General features: G+C 34.5%; 1 protein-coding gene across 1 annotated transcript in view; it reads right to left on the reverse strand.

Moving 5' to 3' along the window:
* Nucleotides 1-22,160, reverse strand: part of LOC149794209 (cilia- and flagella-associated protein 337-like) — a 208,382-nt gene that overhangs the window by 178,763 nt on the left and 7,459 nt on the right. Inside the window, exons 3-5 of the mRNA XM_089968319.1 lie at nucleotides 20,931-21,009; nucleotides 3,502-3,600; nucleotides 688-842 (exon numbers count right to left, since the gene is read on the reverse strand). Of these exons, the coding sequence (XP_089824445.1) occupies nucleotides 688-842; nucleotides 3,502-3,600; nucleotides 20,931-21,009 (333 nt within the window). The remainder of the gene's footprint in view (nucleotides 1-687; nucleotides 843-3,501; nucleotides 3,601-20,930; nucleotides 21,010-22,160) is intronic.

Consider the following 22,160-nt stretch of genomic DNA (forward strand, 5'->3'; position numbering starts at 1 on the left):
AATAATAGGTAGATTAAACAACACAGACCCTAATTTGCAGCTGCATTATGTGACAGCAAACCTACTTCTATGATGTCTGCAGTTTGACTAAATTTATAATTTGGTAGGAATGGTAACAAAGAAAAAATTTACCCACGAAAAAAAAAATGAAACCAATGTATGACAAATTTCATCAAACAAGCTTAACACTTAGCCAAGCTGAATCAACACTTGCCAGAAGACTCTTAGTGATTACAATACAGTAAAATCTGTCTTTCAAGAGCATCACTTTTGCTAAACTATCATGCTAAGAGAGGTGGTCTCCCTTGTAAGGTCATAAAACTAAATTAATCAGTAAATCAATGTGCTGAGAAACTAGTCTCTCAAGACAGGTGGTCTCTCGTAGCAATGGTTTTTCAAGACAGGTTTTCCACAATGCTAATTAACAGAAGAAAGTAAAACCAACACTGATATCTACATAATGGGAATAATTCTAATGTCTCGTGTTATTAATGTTTCACGTTAATCAGGATTTCTGAACAAACCGTAATATATATTCACACTGATAGGAGATTTGGCAATTCAACAATATGCAACACAAATTCTGAAGAAATAAAGGCACAACCTGCTAATTAAGCAAAAGGAGAACAAGATTAATCTGTGCTCTACTTGTACTAAAGCTGACTGTAAGTTATATCTAATTCATACCTTGGAAGTGTTTTGATATCCTTCCATTGTGGGACCTGCGTAGATTTTACGCGGTCATCTCTCTCATAAAACTCCAGCAACATATGGGAAGCAAACTTATCCCAGTCCACAGTTCCCTCCCTTGTCACATCAACCTTGTCAAATAGCTCTCCATACTGAAAGCACACAAAACTATGATGATCAGCATTTTTTTTTAAAATAAAGGAAATAAAGTTCTAATGAGAGGATAATGCTCTACTTCCAAAAGTCATATCCAGGAATTCAAGATAATAACATTTCTTCTTTCTAACTGCCTAGTGTTGAAACCATGTCTAAAATTCTTGAGCTGTAAGATTTTCAAATTAGCTGTAATGGCAGTAATACTGAATAAAAGATCAGAACTGTTTGCATTTAGGACAAACTAGCATCATTGTAAGGCTTTTAGTGAAAACCCCAAGATAATATAAATACTCGTTAAGACAAGATGAGTAGAGATAGCAGGATTTTCAAGATGGCTATTACGGCAGCAATATCTGATATGTGATTATCGCCATTTGCATATAGGGGCAACTAGATATGATAAAAAGTCTATTGGTGAAAAATCAACGTTGATATGACCATCAATTCTGGAGAAGTAGTGCTAACAAGATTTTAAAGATGGTCAAAATGGATGCCAGATTATCAGTTTAATTCAGAAACAACTAGGCATCATAAATCTTCTGGTGACAACCCTATGTCAATATCACTAAAATACCATGTGACCATTATCATACTTTCCATTTAGGTGAAGAAGTGCTGAAAAGATTGTAAAGATGACTGTCTTGGTGGGCCCTATTTAAGGTCAGATTGGCACCATCATTCAGGACTAACTACATATACTTAATATTCTGGCCAAAAAGAATGTCAATAACATGATTTTCAAGGTGGCGACCATACTGGATGTCACATTGGCACTATTTTCATGTCAGACCAACTAGGCATTATAAGAAGCCTTCAGGTAAAACCTGAAAGTCACTATGATTTTCCATATAGGAAATTAGCAATACAATTTTCAATTAAGACCAACTAGATGCCAGAAGTCTTCTGGTGAAAGCCTCATGCTGATTTGTATTGCTTTCACTTCAAGAGGAGTAGCAATAAAAAGATTTTTCAAGATGGCTGCAATGGTAGTCATATTGGACATCACATCAACTCTACTTTTACTTAGGCCAAATACACATCTTAAGAAGTATTTTGTTTAAAACCCTGAATTGATATGACATCCATTTAGGAGGAGTAGCGGTAACAAAATTAGATGTCAGACCAGAATGATTTTTCATTTAGGGCCATCTAGACCAGGGAATAAATGTGTGTAAAGTTTCATGGTAATCCTCCAAGTAATTTGGGAGGTGTAATGCAGTGCAGAATTTACCAGCAAACTTTTGAGCCCTCAATGTGTTTCCATCTGTTAGATATTTTCTGACAATGCAATGATATAAAAGAACAATCTTGGTCACATAGGCACTTTGCATGAATAAAATGTCTATTAAAAGCTTCTAAGATATTTATTATAAAAGTTACTCTTGGCCAGGCACCCCTTATACAAGTTAGTCTTTTCTCTTACAATTTACTGAGTCTCTTACATGAAAACAAAGACTGGAACCAAACCAAGACCAGCCAATATCCAGCTTTGACAACAACAATCACGTTTTGGAATCTTTGCTCTTGTTTCACAAGTTCAGAATTTAGTGGTCATTTCAGTAAGCATTATACAAAAGTTTTAAAGGTTGACTGGTCTGGAACGAATTATAATTTTCAATGTTTCGCAATAATGTATTAATAAACATTTGATTTATGGCACAGTCTAAGGAGTCCTCGTTTCTCATTTCCAAGTGAAAGTCACAATATGTTTTTGAGCAATTAAATTGAGACAACAGCTTCAAACATCAACAGGTACCTAATTATCTTAAAAAATACTTGTTTAATGCAATCATGAATTTATCAAGATCTAAAATACTTTTAAACCCTTTGTGCCACTAGTCATTTAAGATCTGTTTCATTGTCTTTCGAATATGGCTGCCATTTTGAGCAGACTGCCACATTACAGTATCTCTGTTTAAAAATGAGAACCAGCTTGAAATACGGGTCACAGTGACCTATGTTTGTGAAAACGGTGCTTCTCACCAGGTTTCAGCATGTGTATAGGATGCAGAAATCCCACGCTGTCATGAGCTAAATGTTAAGAAACTGAACCTACACCTGTAAAATGTTAAATATAGGTCACAATGATCATTTTTGTTGTGAGAGTGATATACTAATAAAGATCAATTTGACCTTCCAGTTCAAGCATTTTAGCATCAACTGTGATTGAAAAATGAACTTAAAACACAAAATTGAACCAAAATCAGTGATGCATTTAGTATAAGTCACTGTAACCCAACTTTTCTGATAACGGGTGTAATACTCATCAAGATGCATCCACTTTCTGAGTTTCAAAATTCTAATTAAAACTGCATGCATGCATTTAGGGTTGTAATAAAATTATGTGGTCATAGGCTCAATATACAGTCCCTATAAATTGATTGGCACACTAATAACTAAATCAGAAAAGACAGAACACAAGCAGAATCTATTATTTCTTAAAACTAGGCAAACACTCTCTCGATGGGATTGTTTTTTATATGTGTGGCACTCAGATGACTACAGGTTATCACAGAAGAAAAAATCTAAGACACAGTTCATTATGTAGGCTACAACAAATTACAAAACAAAACAAAACAGAAAACGAAAAAATTGAATCTGTGCTTTTACTGGTTCTTCAAATGTAAAGTGCCTACTCCATTCAGCAAGTCTTACCTCTTCTCTGTTTCCTTTTCTGCCCAAGATGATGGTCAGTGCCTCACAAAATTGCTCTCGATTTAAACTCAATTTGTTGTCGTAGCCATCTCCCTCACTCTGTTAAGAGTTGGTGCATCATAATAAAATTTAAAATACAAAAACAAAATTACAGAAAATAAAATTCTGCACATGAAAGTTTAATAGTAACCATTTTTAGTACAACTAATTGGAGGGGAAGATACAAAAACTTTATACTCTGCAGAACTTACCTTTAAACTGATTGGCTGAATTATATCATGCATTCAGTTTATTAAAATAAAAGAAACTATTTATAAGTATTCTAATGAAGGACAATAAGATGAATTGCTTGTCTAATGTTATTTGCATGTTTTTATTTGAGAAAAGTAAAAGAAATTAATCAACATTTTTAGGCAGCTTTATAGTCATATAAAAAAATCAATACTACTACTACTACTGCTACTACTACTACTACTACAATTACTGCTATTTACTAATGTGAAAATGTTAGAGCATCCTGTGAGTTACTTCAACACATAATCGTAACTATGTTGCAGGAATTGAAGAAACTAATTAATTCCCCTGTACAGCAGTGTGATGATGATAGAAACTTCGAACAACAAAAAAATTCCATTTCAAATTAACTACTAGCTATAGCTTTCCTCTTCCGTTTGTACTTCATTATCCAAACTGATTGGGAGATATGGATTTTGTGAAGACTTTTAGAATGCGCAGTAGTTGGATATCTAACCCTGGGGACATAGGAGACCTGGGAAAAGCTTTTGACCAACATAAAATCTTTTCTGCACAGGTTCTATTTTCCTCTCTCTATCAACATATTTGGAAGAGATTTTGTTTCACCTATCTGCCATATATAGCCTATCGTGTGCTAAGAAATGGCCTTCAACCCCAAAGCAACTATCATATTAGCCGGCCTATAAGACAATACTTTTTGACCAGAAAATCTTAGCCTTGTCTTATACTCCGAATCGACTTTATGGATTATGTCATTCAAATTGCTTTATCATATTTTTCGTATGGAAAATAATTCTCCAAGAGTACAAAAAATAATGTGTAAAACATATTTCATTTTGGGTAAGAGATCATGTATAAAAAATATAGGATCAGACATTGAGTATTTTAAATGATGACATAATTGTCAGTATTAAAAATTTACATATATCAGATGTAACTGAACTAAAACAGCATGCACCAGTAACGTATGTTGTTTGTAATATACAGTGTTTAAATTTGATTACATATATGAGCATTAGAATTCAAAAGTTAGCAGATGAATAACCATGACAAAAACATATTCCATCACAATTTTCTTCTAGCGCCTAATGATCAAATAAAACGTATGCCCCATTGAGAGACTGACTGACAGACAGGCAGACAGACAGAGAGAGCTATCTTCACAATTGTAAATCTATATTGTTCACTTACTTGATGACTGATCTTACTCATGTAAAAGTGTAGTACCTTATTCAATTATCAATTAATACCACTAGGTAAGTAATTCCTTCTATTTTTGTTGCCACTTCCATTATTAAAAGAATCACATGGCTTTGTAGTGGTATTTACATGTTAATTAATTATGCTGCTGCTGTATTTAGTCATTCCAAACTAACACCTGTTTGAGGTCAAGATTCTGCAGACCAGGTCAGATTAGCAAGGCTATCAATAGGGACATGAGGCTACCCATGGGTATTATGAATAGCGTATTATAATGAAAGGAAATGCCAAGTAGTTACTCGTGTAAACTTCTCAGCCTTTGACATTTTTTTAAGTTGCTGATGGAACTGACAGCAATTAATAGTACATCTAGCATGAGCAAAGATCAAAAACAATTGCCGCCTAAGTACAGGAAGAGTACATGCACATTAAACATAATCTTATTTGTTGGGAATGGAAAGGTCATTATTAACCTAATGGAGTCTATATGGATATAACTATTGTGAATATTTAAACCCTGAAAGAGTATGGTACGTATTTTCATAGTTTACATTTACTGTTTCGTTTATTAATGCTTTTTCTCTTTGACAAGAGCTTGAACAACACAGGGGCAATAAGGTAAAAAAAAACGACAACGAAGAACTGAACTCTCTTTCATATATCGGAGCCTACTTTATTTTGATCACGAGGTGCAAGAAGAAAAATGTGATGGAATAAATATGCATCCTTCTCTCTGTATCTCTCTTCCCATCCATCCCAAAAACAAAACTAAAAAACAATCTGGAAAAAACATTTTAGTAGTAATGATGCAATTTCCCTATTGCTGGTAATCTGAAAAAGCATACAGTGGTACTTTAAATATTTTTGAAACTGGAAGTTACTATAATTTAATTCCACTCAACATTGCGAGTTTTATCCTCTCAATGTAACTCAATACATTTTTGGGTAAGTACATAATACATTTAAAATACTTTGTGTGAAACAAATTAGGTTCTTTTAGTTACATTAAATGATCATAACTGGAAAGGTTACTGAGTTCCAGATAGGACAAAATTTGCAATGCTGTGCGGAATGAAGTGAAAAACACAATCCCATGTATTTTTCTGGCTTCGTCTTATACTCAGCATCAACTTAACTATGATGAAGGATGAAAAACTGGCCAAATTTTCTGATTAGACTTATACTCCGCATCGACTTATAGGCCGGCAAATACAATACAACATTATTTCAACTACAAAATGCATTAATTTTTGGGTGAGAACATTGCAGAATATTAAAAATCTGTTTACAGTTTGCACAGTACAATATTAGCAACTACGATGTATTTCTTGCATGTTGTAATACTGAATACATTTACAAAAAAAGTAATTTGCAAAAAACAATCACTTCAGAGACTTCATCACTACAACTTAACACAAATGTTCTGCAACAAATGTCAAAGAATATTGCTGTGGTTTAGAACAAGCAAAATAACAGCAAAAAAATATCATCCTCACTGCACACTAAGTACTGGACTTAGAAACCAAAGTTGGGACTAAATATGGTTCTTTGATGATACTCATCTGACCATAAATGAGTACAACCACTAATTTTCAAATCCAGCCCTCCCAAGGCAACTCAAGATACTATGTTGTTTGGCTTTTATATAGCAGCACAAGTGCTGAGAGGTCATTTGCTAGCAATGACCATGTTATACAATATAGTCCCCACTTGGATACAGGAACTGGAACCAAATCTTGACTATCATCAGTTCCTCTACATGGGATGTTAATGTGGGGAGAGCTTGGGAGGGTGTACCTATATTATAACTGGATAAGCATTATCAAAGAAACATTCTGATCCAAGACTCAGTTTCTTCTTCAAATATGTTACATAATCATCATTTCAGAGAACAGGCAGGATGTAGATGTAAGTACATGATGTCCCTGTGTGAAAAGTCAAGGGCTATTACATCACCAGTGCCCTATTCTAATGCTGGATTTGCAGGGGTGAAAAATATTTGATCCTGCAAATGTAACATTAGTAGAGTAACCCATCTTACTATCAAACTGCTGAACAGCCTGGGAAGGCAGCCTGTTGTGCTGCTGATACAGGTCCCACCAGCCTGGGAAGGCAGCCTGTTGTTCTGCTGATACAGGTTCCACCAGCTTGGATAGGCAGCCTGTTGTGCTGCTGATATAGGTCCCAACAGCCTGGGTAGGCAGCCTGTTTTGCCGCTGATATAGGTCCCAACAGCCTGGGTAGGCAGCATGTTGTGCTGCTGATATAGGTCCCAACAGCCTGGGAAGGCAGCCTGTTGTGCTGCTGATATAGGTCCCACCAGCCTGGGTAGGCAACTTGTCATGATGTCCCACCATAGGTCCCACCAACTCAAAGTGAGGCCTTTGCAATGAAAAGTCTCAGAGGTAAATGCTGGAAAATGTCATCCCTACCTCCAACCCAGAGACCTAATGATGTCAGTTAAGAATCAGTTGGGTACAAATGACTTCTAACCTCATAGGTCGATATGCATAATAGTTTCAACTGGGCTTACATTTGTTCCCTGCAGCATGAGCAGACAACCCAATCATTCCTTCTTGGTTGAATGGCAACCCAATGTATCCAAAATGAGATAGCCTTTGTGAAAATATCATTCCTTCCTTTGTTGAATGATAAGAACAGGCAAGATTTCACTTGTCTGATTAAGTCACTTTGCTTCAGGTACCTTATCAGAGTTCTGAATGTGTCATATTGATCCCCTAGGATGAAAGATCAAGAGCAGACAGGAGTTTCAAGGCAAAAGGACTGATTTCTCATGAGTGGAATCCTGTTCTTAACAAAGAATGCTGGGGCATTATGAGAGAAACCAAACAATCATAGCAGAACCGATGACAGTTTGGGTCAAATGATATGGCATATATCTCAATCATTTTGCCTGGATGCAGGCCTTGTACAATAAGTAAGCCAGCAGATTTTAAAAGTACCTTATTCAGCCACATCAAAACCCACACAAAATTCCACTGTAGACAATGGGCCAAGGCCTACAGTGAAGATAAACAGATGCAAAAGTTTTCTTTCTGGCTTATGTCCTCCCTTCCATGCATGCAGAATATGTGTGAAATCATGGAATGTAACCCCTAAATGCAAAAGAAATTAACTTCTGTTTAAAGAGTGATAGAAGGAGATTAGCTCTTTGTGGTAATGAGGCTTTTAGGCTGTGTATCTACCTGCACTATGGAAGAATACTATTTCCTCTCAGAAGCTTGCACAGAAATGGACCTTTTGTTTAATATTTGTCCAGAGAACTTATCCTTTTGGTGAGTTTGCTTGATATGACAGGCTCAACATCTCTGAGTTCAAATTGAAAACCTGCACAAGCACATCTTTCAGCAATTTTTGAGGCAATTTCCAGTACTAAGTTCAAGAGGTTGTTGATCCATAATTTTGCCCCAGAAAGAGAGACAGTATGTAGACACCCAGCCTGTCATACTGGAATGTGTATGGAGCAAGATTTCCACAGCTGATCATGTAGAAAGAAACTGATCATTTGGTTTAGAGGGCAAAGTTGTGACTGCCACAGAGACAGAACGATCATCTGCAGGAGTATCATAAATGGATGGCATAAAACAGCCATGATGTTTGTGAAGGAGATGATGAAATTCCCAGGCTGAAACTCGATTCTCTGAGTGAATAACTAAGACACTATATTGATGATTTCCAAGCCACTGTTTTGAGAAGAGAAGAGTTTAAGAAGGTTCTGAATACCACATCTAGTGGAATAATAGCTGAGATAGAAGGGGATCAACTTTGCCCTTGTTGATAAGGAATCCAAGGCAATGTGAGAGCAAACTGAGGCATTACAAGTCTTGGTACAAAAGACTTTTCACCTGATCCTTTTGTAGAATGTCATTCAAGTAGTTCAATGTAATGGATGTGGAAGTGTTTCTAAACCATGACACTGCTCTGATAATGTTGCTCACAAAGAGCTCGGCACTGAGATACAGGCGAAAAGGGAATACAGTGAACTTGTAAACTGAATCACTGTGTGCAAACCTCAGGAATTTCTTGGAACACTAATGAATATAAATATGAAGACATATGCAAGGTATAAGAAGTCTGGGCTGACAGTAAAATCTCAGTCTGCCCAGCAATGAAGACTTACCTTAGTGTCTCTGTTCTGAGCATTGGTGCCTGAATGCATTAGTTGAGAGAGAGCTTAAATCCATGACAAGTCAAACGTTGCCATAAGCCTTGAAAACTAAGAAAAGTCCAGAGTAAATTCTTGATGGTTTTGTGAACAATCTCTACCTCTCTTTTCATAAGAAGAATGATTACCTGTTCCTGCAAAACATGGGTTCTGGATGGGTCTTTTGAGACAAATGTAACAAAATGATTTACAAAACCCACAGGTGTTGGAGCCAAGTCTCTGCCATAAAGTGGCAATGTACTGAAGCCTTCCTCCCAACTGGATGTCAGAAAAGGATGGCACAAGCATGTCATCATTTTCTGTGAGAAAGCAGACAGGGAGAGACTTGATTGAAACCCGCTCTAAAATCCCTATGTTTTGTCATTGATGGCTCCCCAAAATAGGCCCAAGACAAGGAAAAGGGCCTGAAAGTGGATTACCTTTCCCTGTGTCAATGGAATAGAAGAATGGAAGATACTGGATGTTATTTGTGAATGACCCTTCAACAGCAATGACATGGACAGAAATACATCTCTTTCCATGAGTTGGTGTGTGTGTGTGTGTGTAATTTGGATTTTCAATGTAGCTTAACAATTTTTCAGTCATATCGCTATGATGTCTGCAGTGTGGCAGTTTAAAGTGATGTCTAGCACTGGGGCATAATGCCGCAAACATGCAGCATGATGTCCCACCCTGTCACATTATCCTGACACCAGGCTGACCAGTCCTAACACTAACCTCTTAATGCTGAGCGCCAAGCAAGGCAGCTGTAAGTACCACATTTGTAAGTCTTTGGTATGACTCGGCCTGGGATCGAACCCATGACCTCCCGCATTTGAGGCAGATGCTCTAACCCCTAGGCCACCAGAGCGGTCCATGAGATAGAAGTTAACGAATGAAGATATGGAACTGGAGAGTGAGTGTTCAGCTGCCCTGTTGAGTACATGCACCGTACATAAGACTGACACTCAGCAATCTCCGTCATCAGGTCCATAATACAGAGGGTCAAGAATGTTTTCAGATTGCTAAAGACCATGTCAAGCACTATTGCCACAATGTTGTTAACCATCTTTGCAAGTCAAGGAAGGATTTCCAGTTGATACACAAAGAAAAAGGTTTTCAAATTCCCAAACCTAACATATCTGTCAAGAGATGGGAATATAGTGTCCAAGACAGGTTTCAGACTGATGACTCCCATAATTTTGGAAATAAAAAGGCCTGTTGATGTGTGAGTCTTGGAATTGGCTTTCAAAAGCAATGGAGGATGACAAATGACTAACCAGTCTGTGGGCACTTTTGTTGGCAAAGCATCAAAAGCATGGCCACATGTCTGGTTAAAAATGTCCAAAGACATGTATTTTATTAAGAAAACTGATAAAACTGGTTATTTACCAATTATAATTTGATAATAAGCAGATAAACATTATATTTCTTAAATGACTTATCTACAAGTGTTTTAGTTATTAAGAATTTGCCTTAAAAGTGGGTCACTTTTATGGAATAAAGATTTCAGATTAATCTTTTGTGCACCCTAATCTGTGTTGGCACATGTGTCAAGTATTATTTTAAACTCTCTAATAAGCCTACTACAATCTGTGTTGGCACATGTGTCAAGTATTATTTTCAACTCTCTAATAAGCCTACTACAATCTGTGCTGGCACATGTGTCAAGTATTATTTTAAACTCTCTAATAAGCCTACTACAATCCGTGTTGACACACGTGTCAAGTATTATTTTCAACTCTCTAATAAGCCTACTACAATCCGTGTTGACACACGTGTCAAGTATTATTTTAAACTCTCTAATAAGCCTACTACAATCCGTGTTGACACACGTGTCAAGTATTATTTTCAACTCTCTAATAAGCCTACTACAATCCGTGTTGACACACATGTCAAGTATTATTTTAAACTCTCTAATAAGCCTACTACAATCCGTGTTGACACACGTGTCAAGTATTATTTTCAACTCTCTAATAAGCCTACTACAATCCGTGTTGACACACGTGTCAAGTATTATTTTAAACTCTCTAATAAGCCTACTACAGTATCGGTTAGCCTCAAATAATCTGGACCAGTATTTCAGGAAATTAGCAGCTACAATACATTTCCTAGTTTGAAGTAAGTTCCAGTTTTAAAGGCTTTTTTTATTTAAAAAATGTAAAATTGCAATCTTGTATTGAAGCTTTTGCTTTTTGGCGTTGAGGATCTTTTGTTTACTTTAGAAAATAAAAAAAGATATTAAACATTGAAATATTCAGACCAACATTTTTGTTGAACTTATAGGGATTCCAATACACAATGAATGTGTGGTTTTGAGGGGTTTGACTATGTATGTATTTTCTTTTCTATTTATTTTTTCACTTTCATATTGATAATAAGCTTTGTTTTTTACTTTGGTGATGCAACAGCATGCTTACCTTGATACTATCACAAAATTCCTAAGGAAATGACTGGCTGTCACATGTGACATGGATGATACTGCCAACATAGCATAGGTGAAGAAACTTTGGTTCAAAGCCAAATGGAAAGGTGCTAAGTCAAAGTTTAGTTAAACACCAAACAGAAAGCTGTTAAGTCAAACAAGGGTCACAGATCACACAGACTTAAATGATGAAAACTGGACTTGGCTGAAGTCTTATTTTTATGAAGCCTTATACCAAAGTTTGTTTCAATTCATGAAGTCTTTCAAAATTTACAGAGAGGAATTGACACTTGTGATGTATGAACCGACAAAACTGAGGGATAAGGATTATATGATATGCCTTCTCAGTGTAAAATGGAAGATGAAAAAATGTAACACTACAGAATTTCTCTCTGCATGAGAAACTGCAACTGCATACTGGTAAACATAGCCATTACTTTTTGTGTATACAAGCTAAAAGCATAAAATGCAAATGTGCACTGCAAATATAAATCATGCTTTAAATCAGTTTCAATTTCATACTTCAGATCAGTTTTGAATCATACTTCAGATCACTTTTGAATCATACTTCAGATCAGTTTTGAATCATACCTCAAATCAGTTTTGAATCATACTTCAGATCAATTTTGAATCATACTTCAGATCACTTTTGAATCATACTTCAGATCAGTTTTGAATCATACTTCAGATCAATTTTGAATCATATTTCAAATCAGTTTTGAATCATACTTCAAATCAGTTTTGAATCATACTTTGGATCACTTTTGAATCATACTTCAGATCAGTTTCAAATCATACATCAGAACACTTTTGAATCATACTTCAGATCAATTTTGAATCATACTTCAAATCAGTTTTGAATCATATTTCAAATCAGTTTTGAATCATACTTCTGATCAGTTTTTAATCATACTTCAGATCACTTTTGAATCATACTTCAGATCAGTTTTGAATCATACTTTGGATCACTTTTGAATCATACTTCAGATCAGTTTCAAATCATATTTCAGATCACTTTTGGATCATACTTCAGATCACTTCTGAATCATAATTCAGATCAGTTTTGAATCATACTTCAGATCATTTTGAATAATACTTCATATCAGTTTTGATTCATACTTCAGATCAGTTTCAAATCATACTTCAGATCACTTTTGATCCATACTTCAGATCACTTTTGAATCATTCTTCAGATCAGTTTTGAATCATACTTCAGATCACTTTTGAATCATACTTCAGATCAATTTTGAATCATACTTCAGATCAATTTTGAATCATACTTCAAATCAGTTTTGAATCATACTTCAGATCAATTTTGAATCATACTTCAAATCAGTTTTGAATCATACTTCAGATCAGTTTTGAATGATACTTCTGATCAGTTTTTAATCATACTTCAGATCACTTCTGAATCATACTTCAGATCAGTTTCAAATCATATTTCAGATCACTTTTGAATCATACTTTAGATCAGTTTCAAATCATACTTCAGATCACTTTTGAATCATACTTCAGATCACTTTTGAATCATACTTTAGATAATTTTTGAATCATACTTCAAATAAGTTTTGAATCATACTTCAGATCAGTTTTAAATCATACTTCAGATCACTTTTGATTCATACTTCAGATCACTTTTGATTCATACTTCGGATCACTTTTGAATCATTCCTCAGATCACTTTTGAATCATTCTTCAGATCACTTTTGAATCATTTTAGTTCTGTATGTTTTGTTGAAATAAAAGAACATTTACAGCTCTCTATCTAGATAGACGTTTGGAGAAATTTCAAAGGATATATAAAATGAATGGTGCAGATTTAAACATTGTTCTTCATAGTCATTAACAGTAAATTCACTTTAATTGTAAGGCAACAGACAATTGTCATATCAGCATATCATTCTATATATACAACAAACAGTTCACTACCATATCATTATACCATTATACATACCAGTATCCATACAACAAACAATTGCCATATCAGCATACCATTATACATATGCATCCAACAGGCAACTGCCATATCAGCATATCATTATACATACCAGTATGCATCCATCAGACAACTGCCATATCAGCATATCATTATACATACCAGTATGCATCCAACAGGCAACTGCCACATCAGCATATCATTATACATACCAGTATGCATCCAACTGACAACTGCCATATCATTATACATACCAGTATGCATCCAACAGACATTTGCCATATCAGCATACCATCATAAATACCAGTATGCATCCAACAGACAATTGCTGTATCAGCATACCATTATAAATACCAGCATGCATCCAACAGACAATTGCTATATCAGTTTACTATTATACATACCAGTATGCATTGAACAGACAACTGCCAATATCAGCTTACCAAATATATATATACATCCAACAGTCCACTACCATATCATTATACCATTATGTATATGCATTCAAAAGACTACTGAAATATCAGCATATCATTCAATATAAATGTATGCATCCAACAGATTATTCCTTTATCAGTATACCATTGTACATATGCATCCAACAGACTATTCCTATATCAGTATACCATTCTACATATGCATCCAACAGATTATTCCTATATCAGTATACCATTCTACATATGCATCCAACAGATTATTCCTATATCAGTATATCATTCTACATATGCATCCAACAGATTATTCATATATTAGTATACCATTCTACATAAGCATTCAACAGACTATTCCTATATCAGTAAACCATTCTACATATGCATCCAACAGACTATTCCTATATCAGTACACCATTCTACATAAGCATCCAACAGAATATTCCTATATCAGTATACCATTATATATATGCATCCAACAGACTATTCCTATATCAGTAAACCATTCTACATATGCATCCAACAGACTATTCCTATCTCAGCATACCATTCTACATATGCATCCAACAGACTATTCCTATATCACCATAAAATTCTACATAAGCATCCAACAGATGATTATTCCTATATCAGTAAACCATTCTACATATGCATCCAACAGATTATTCATATATTAGTATACCATTCTACATAAGCATCCAACAGACTATTCCTATATCAGTATACCATTCTACATATGCATCCAACAGACTATTCCTATATCAGCATACAATTCTACACAAGCATCCAACAGATTATTCCTATATCAGTATACCATTCTACATATGCATTCAACAGATTATTCATATATTAGTATACCATTCTACATATGCATCCAACAGACTATTCCTATATCAGTAAACCATTCTACATATGCATCCAACAGATTATTCATATATTAGTATACCATTCTACATATGCATCCAACAGACTATTCCTATATCAGTACACCATTCTACATAAGCATCCAACAGATTATTCTTACATCAGCATACCATTCTACATATGCATCCAACAGACTATTCTTATATCAGTATACCATTCCATATATGCATCCAACAGACTATTCCTATCTCAGCATACCATTCTACATAAGCATCCAACAGACTATTCCTATATCAGCATACAATTCTACATATGCATCCAACAGACTAGTCCTATATCAGTATGCCATTCTACATATGCATCCAACAGACTATTCCTATATCAGTATACCATTCTACATATGCATCCAACAGACTAGTCCTATATCAGTATGCCATTCTACATATGCATCCAACAGACCAGTCCTATATCAGTATGCCATTCTACATAAGCATCCAACAGACTATTCCTATATCAGCATACAATTCTACATATGCATCCAACAGACTAGTCCTATATCAGTATGCCATTCTACATATGCATCCAACAGAATATTCCTATTTCAGTATACCATTCTACATATGCATCCAACAGACTAGTCCTATATCAGTATGCCATTCTACATATGCATCCAACAGACTATTCCTATATCAACATACAATTCTACATATGCATCCAAAAGACTATTCCTATATCAGCATACCATTCTACATATGCATACAACAGACTATTCCTACATCAGCATACCATTCTACATATGCATCCAACAGATTATTCATATATCAGTATACCATTCTACATAAGCATCCAACAGACTATTCCTATATCAGTATACCATTCCACATATGCATCCAACAGACTATTCCTATATCAGTATACTATTCTACATATGCATCCAACAGACTATTCCTATATCAGCATACCATTCTACATAAGCATCCAACAGACTATTCCTATATCAGTATACCACTCTACATATGTATCCAACAGACTATTCCTATATCAGTATACCATTCTACATATGCATCCAACAGACTATTCCTATATCAGTATACCATTCTACATATGCATCCAACAGACTATTCCTATATCAACATACAGTTCTACATATGCATCCAAAAGACTATTCCTATATCAGCATACCATTCTACATAATGTATGCATCCAACAGACTATTCCTATATCAATATACCATTCTCCATAATCTATGCATCCAACAGATTATTCCTATATCAGTATACCATTCTACATAAGCATTCAACAGACTATTCCTACATCAGCATACCATTCTACATATGCATCCAACAGACTATTCCTATATCAATATACCATTCTACATAAGCATCCAACAGACTATTCCTATATCAGTATACTGTTCTACATATGCATCCAACAGATTATTCCTGTATCAGTATACCATTGTACATATGCATCCAACAGATTATTCATATATTAGTATACCATTCTACATAAGCATCCAACAGACTATTCCTATATCAGTATACCATTCCACATATGCATCCAACAGACTATTCCTATATCAGTATACCATTCTACGTAAGCATCCAACAGACCATTCCTATATCAGTATACCATTCTATATATGCATCCAACAGACTATTCCTATATCAGTATATCATTCTACATATGCATCCAACAGACTATTCCTATATCAGTATACCATTCTACATATGCATCCAACAGACTATTCCTATATCAGTATACCATTCTACATATGCATCCAAAAGACTATTCCTATATCAACATACAGTTCTACATATGCATCCAAAAGACTATTCCTATATCAGTATACCATTCTACATATGCATTCAATAGACTATTCCTATATCAGCATAACATTCTACATAATGTATGCATCCAACAGACTATTCCTATGTCAATATACCATTCTACATATGCATCCAACAGACTATTCCTATCTCAGCATACCATTCTACATATGCATACAACAGACTATTCCAATATCAGTATACCATTCTGCATATGCATCCAACAGACTATTCCAATATCAGTATACCATTCTGCATATGCATCCAACAGACTATTCCTATATCAGCATACAATTCTACATATGCATCCAACAGACTATTCCTATATCTTCAGTATACCATTCTACATAAGCATCCAACAGACTACTCCTATATCAGCATACCATTCTACATATGCATCCAATAGACTATTCCTATATCAGTATACCATTCTACATAAGCATCCAACAGATTATTCCTGTATCAGAATACCATTTTACATATGCATCCAACAGATTATTTATATATCAGTATACCATTCTACATAAGCATCCAACAGACTATTCCTATATCAGTATACCATTCTACATAAGCATCCAACAGACTATTCCTATATCAGCATACAATTCTACATATACATCCAACAGACCATTCCTATATCAGTATACCATTCTACATATGCATCCAACAGACCATTCCTATATCAGTATACCATTCTACATAAGCATCCAAAAGATTATTCCTGTATCAGTATACCATTCTACATATGCATCCAACAGGCTATTCCTATATCAGTATGCCATTCTACATATGCATTCAACAGACTATTCCTGTATCAGTATACCAATCTACATAAGCATCCAACAGACTAGTCCTATATCAGTATACCATTCTACATATGCATCCAACAGACCATTCCTATATCAGTATACCATTATATATATGCATCCAACAGAATATTCCTATATCAGTATACCATTCAACATATGCATCCAACAGACTTTTCCTATATCAGTATACCATTCTACATATGCATCCAACAGACTATTCCTATATCAGTATACCATTCTACATAAGCATCCAACAAGCATATTATGTAGCCTTTTATGTGACACACAAAGAAAACAAGCATTTCAAACAAATCTTGCATAATTAAAAAAAGCAAGTATATTTTGCATAACTTTAAAACATTACATTATTAAAAATCTATCAAATTCATACCTCATAATCAGTAGGCTGGGAAAAGCATTTAGAGTTAGATGAATCTTATTTGTCTTTTAAAGAACTTAAAATATATGACTATTTAACTATTTCAAAAATGTTTACCTACCTATACTGCTTTCAAACAATGAAAATATAGAGGCTTTAATAGCCTGAAACATTCAACCATTTCTTTTAAATTTCAAAACAATATGTAACAATTTTTACAATATATGGCAGAATATCAATATCCCTTTCTGTCTAAAAAATCCAATACATACACAAGTCTATGCACAACATAATAACTGAATGACGTATGATAATATTTACACATTAAAGCCTATAACTGAAAAAGGAATGGAACATATTTCATGGGGAAAAATATGATTGGTTTATTCATCTTTTTATTTCTGGAGAAAAAGTAAAATGATTCTATTAAATAATGTAAACATTTTTCATGAGGCAGTATCATATAGGTTTTGTAGAACATGAATTGTTGTGATTTATGTTCAAGTTTTGCTTTATTCAGCATGGTGGTGCATTTACCTAGTTCTCTAAATAGCCATTTACAACATTAATGAGATTCTTGAAAACTGTACATAACTGAAGAATTAGATGTATTGAAAATATACAGGTGTCTGATAAAATTGAAATAGGTGTGCCTTACTTAGTGCTAAGTACAATTTATGGAAATATGCCTGTTCTACTGAGTACTACATATAAATATTATCCAATGTTACTTTAAAACCATACATATTTGTGGTGACACAACTTCATGATTTAGGAGTAAACAAATAATTCTGTAGGGATACAATTTGATAGGATCGCACTGATTAACTTTACATCCAATCGAAAACACTGTTTCTCATAGTGAATTTTAATTCTGCAGAGACTTCTTATCTATGATATAAACAAAACTAAATCCCACACCAATATTTCTGATTTTACAGTAAGTCTGATACAAACTGTTTACAATTTGTGAAATTGTCTTAATACATTAAAGCTACATATATCCTTATAGTAGGTCTGCCCCCACACCTACCAAAAAGCGCTCTTCGTTACAGATCACTGCCTCTGTCTGTGGCGGTTCAAGTCTAAGATTCAGCCAATGTGGGCATGTGAGAAAGCTTGCCAGTAGCTTCTCGTGGGTTGCTGGATCTTTCCGTGGTTTTCCCAGGTTCTTCCTCCACCATTAATACTGGCTGCCATGTATAGCCTATCGTGTGCTGAAAAATGGCATTAAACCCCACAACAACAACAACAATATATATATATACCACTCCCTCTATAACTCGCAAGCGGATAACTTGTGAACACGCTTATAATGTGGGGTCAGGTGTGGGTCCCATTTTTTCAACCAGAAAATACAAAAAAAATTTTAAACCTATTTGCTGAACTTGAAGAAAATTGCTATCAAAATTGGAAATGGAAACTTTGATATATAACTAGTTTTATTGTTGAAACATGGTCGATAGGACCTGGAAATGTTAATCAACGTTATGAAATATCAACTTTTAATGAGAAGTCATACAATTTCGTACATTTTTTTTCCAAATGACATTCTTAGTACACCGTAATTAACGGTATTGAAGGAAATTTCAAAGAATGAAAATGTTACTTACTCATAGTGAAGGCATTGTACTTTAATAAATAAATATCAATTTAATAATTTTTTATAAATTGAAATTTTTGTTCTAGTTCTATCTTTTAGTTCATTGCAAGTGTAATCATCATAAATGCAATGTGTCCTCTTGTATTTAAATGTAAAATGTGTCAATCTATCATAACAGAAATGTCCGCGAGCGTTTCTCTGAGAACCCAATTAAGTGCCAACAGTGTTTTATATCAGAATAGTAGAAGTAGTTGTGGTAATGTTGCACTACATAAAAAGCTGGCCTCCTTTTCTGTTATAATGTTAATTATGTCTACGTTGAATCAAATAAAAGAGGTGGAATAATAATTTTAAAAAAACATTAAAAGGCATATAAAACCTACCGGTAATATAAATCCTACATGTTTAAGAACCAGTGGCCCCGATCATACATCGGTTACCTCATTCCAGTTGATCAATCAAATGCCGTTTTAAATGTTATTGTGTACATAATCTAATTAAACTACCTTAAAATAACCAACTCATTCATAACTGTGATCAAAGAAAGCAAGGCAATCAAGCGAAATGAGAACTTCATAAAATAAAGAACTTTGTTTTATAGATACGGACAATTATGGGGAAAACAAGTTTCAAAGGATTCCTGAATTCACACACAGAGATCTCTTCAAGGATGATAAGAAGTTTCACTGTTACTTGCAATGAAATCACGTCATCATATTTTCCTAATTAAACAATACAAAAATTTAGTTTCGATGTAGATGATTGTCTCACAAAATAAATGTTGCATGTTTGTGAAAAAAGGAATCTTGTTTGGTAGTGTATCAACAGTTAGTCTGGTTCCATGCTTAGTAGACTCCTTGCTTCACAAAAAAAATTATACACCACTCTGGGACCCAGACTATTTAACAAAACAAAAATCCATCATGTAATACACGAAAACATTCATGTACCATGTTGGTTGTTGAAACCAGCTGGAATCATGTTATCGATCTTTCAGATGTTGGACATTTTGAAAACAAATGTAATTTAAATAGAAAAATTAACAACTTCATCAGAAAAATTGCTTTATTGAGTCCCCCCCCTCAACCCTGTGGTTCTCTGGATGTCTAGCAGATTTTTGGGAGGTCCCTCAGTAAATCATGCCCTCGTTTATAGTGTGGTCTATGTTTTTGGACCCTGATGTGCAGAAGTTATTGAGGGAGAGGTGTGTATGTGTGTGTATATCTACATAAACTTCAAGTACCAGGCAAAATTGGATAAAATAGATGCACAAATAAATTTCAAGATTTTTTTTATCCCTTGGGGGTGAAAAATGCTAGGGTTGTTAATGAAAAACTGAGATAATCAGCCAACCAGAAACACAAATATTTTTTTCTTCTCGACCTTATTCCTTTACTATACCTGCTTCAATGAAAGACACATATGACATAATATGTTGGACTTAAGTACACATCATAAAGACACAATGCAAGTCTATACAAGTCTATTATGAAAGTTCTTAACATACAAATGATGGGAAAAAAGTTTATGTACCATGAATGCATCCTGTAACTTCTCTAGATCCTTCATATTCAATCGATTTTCCATCTTGTTGTCCACATTCACAACTTTCCTGAAATTAAATTCATGAGAAAGATGAACAGTTTTTGCTGAGTTTTACAAATTGCCTTAATCTGCATTCTTCTGATTTATAAAATACCACTTCCCAACCTAATTTAGTACAATATACATGTGTTTTCCTTAGCATGGCCTGCATGTACACACCAAGATGCATCCACATTCCAAGTAAAATGACTCTGTGGCTAACTGTACTTGAGAAAATGATAAGATAAAACTTTAACACTAAACTATGTAGCAAGACTGATAGCATGTATGAGATTGATGCACCAATTAACACATTAACCCCTGGTGACGAGTTTATGTGGCAGGAGGTAGTAGCCTACTGCCGACCTATGTAGCATCAAGGTCATGCATGATACACTAGAGTTGGTGGTATTATAGAAAGGTAGACAGATGTAGCTCGGCAAAGATACCAAAAACTCTTGAATTTCTAGTTGCACTACAAAATACAAAGGGAAAAACCTTATTTGGACCCAATTTTTTTCTACTCAAAATTTGCTTGTAGTTGGAATCCGATTTTGTGTCCAGATTTTATACTTTTTTGGTGTCAGATCTAAGGAAGACCGGGATGAAACTTTGCAAATAGTAGGATAAGATGGGCATTTGGAATAAAGAGTGGTCTTGATACAAAAATAATGGGTCCGTTGAGAAAAAGAAAAAAAGAGCTCCAACTTTTACCCTTTTGCTCATGCGCGAGCCAAATAGCCAATGAAAAACTATGTTTCTAACACAACTAGGCATTATGTTATTGGAAGATCACCTGCTGGAAGTTGGTGTTTTAGGATTTATTCAGAAATAGCTTTTAAACTCTTTAAAATCTTCAGGCAGTTGTTTGTATCTGACCCAAATGTCCTATTTAAATTTATTTAGTGTTCACATCTGGTATACAAGTAATTTAAATAAAATACTTTAAAAATGTCAGTATCACTTTCCATCACATGGTGTCCAAACCATTTTAAGAAATGACTTAACTTCAGGTTGGTTTCAAGTAGCACACAAGTTGGACTATTCTTTCAATATATTACTGGTCCCACTGTTTCCTTATCATATACTTTTCCAATTTAAGCATAAGATATATATATATATATATATATATATATATATATATATATATATATATATATATATATATGATTTTTCTGA

Source organism: Sinohyriopsis cumingii, chromosome 8 (assembly GCF_028554795.1).
Source record: "Sinohyriopsis cumingii isolate HCF-2022 chromosome 8, ASM2855479v2, whole genome shotgun sequence".
Taxonomy (NCBI): domain Eukaryota; kingdom Metazoa; phylum Mollusca; class Bivalvia; order Unionida; family Unionidae; genus Sinohyriopsis; species Sinohyriopsis cumingii.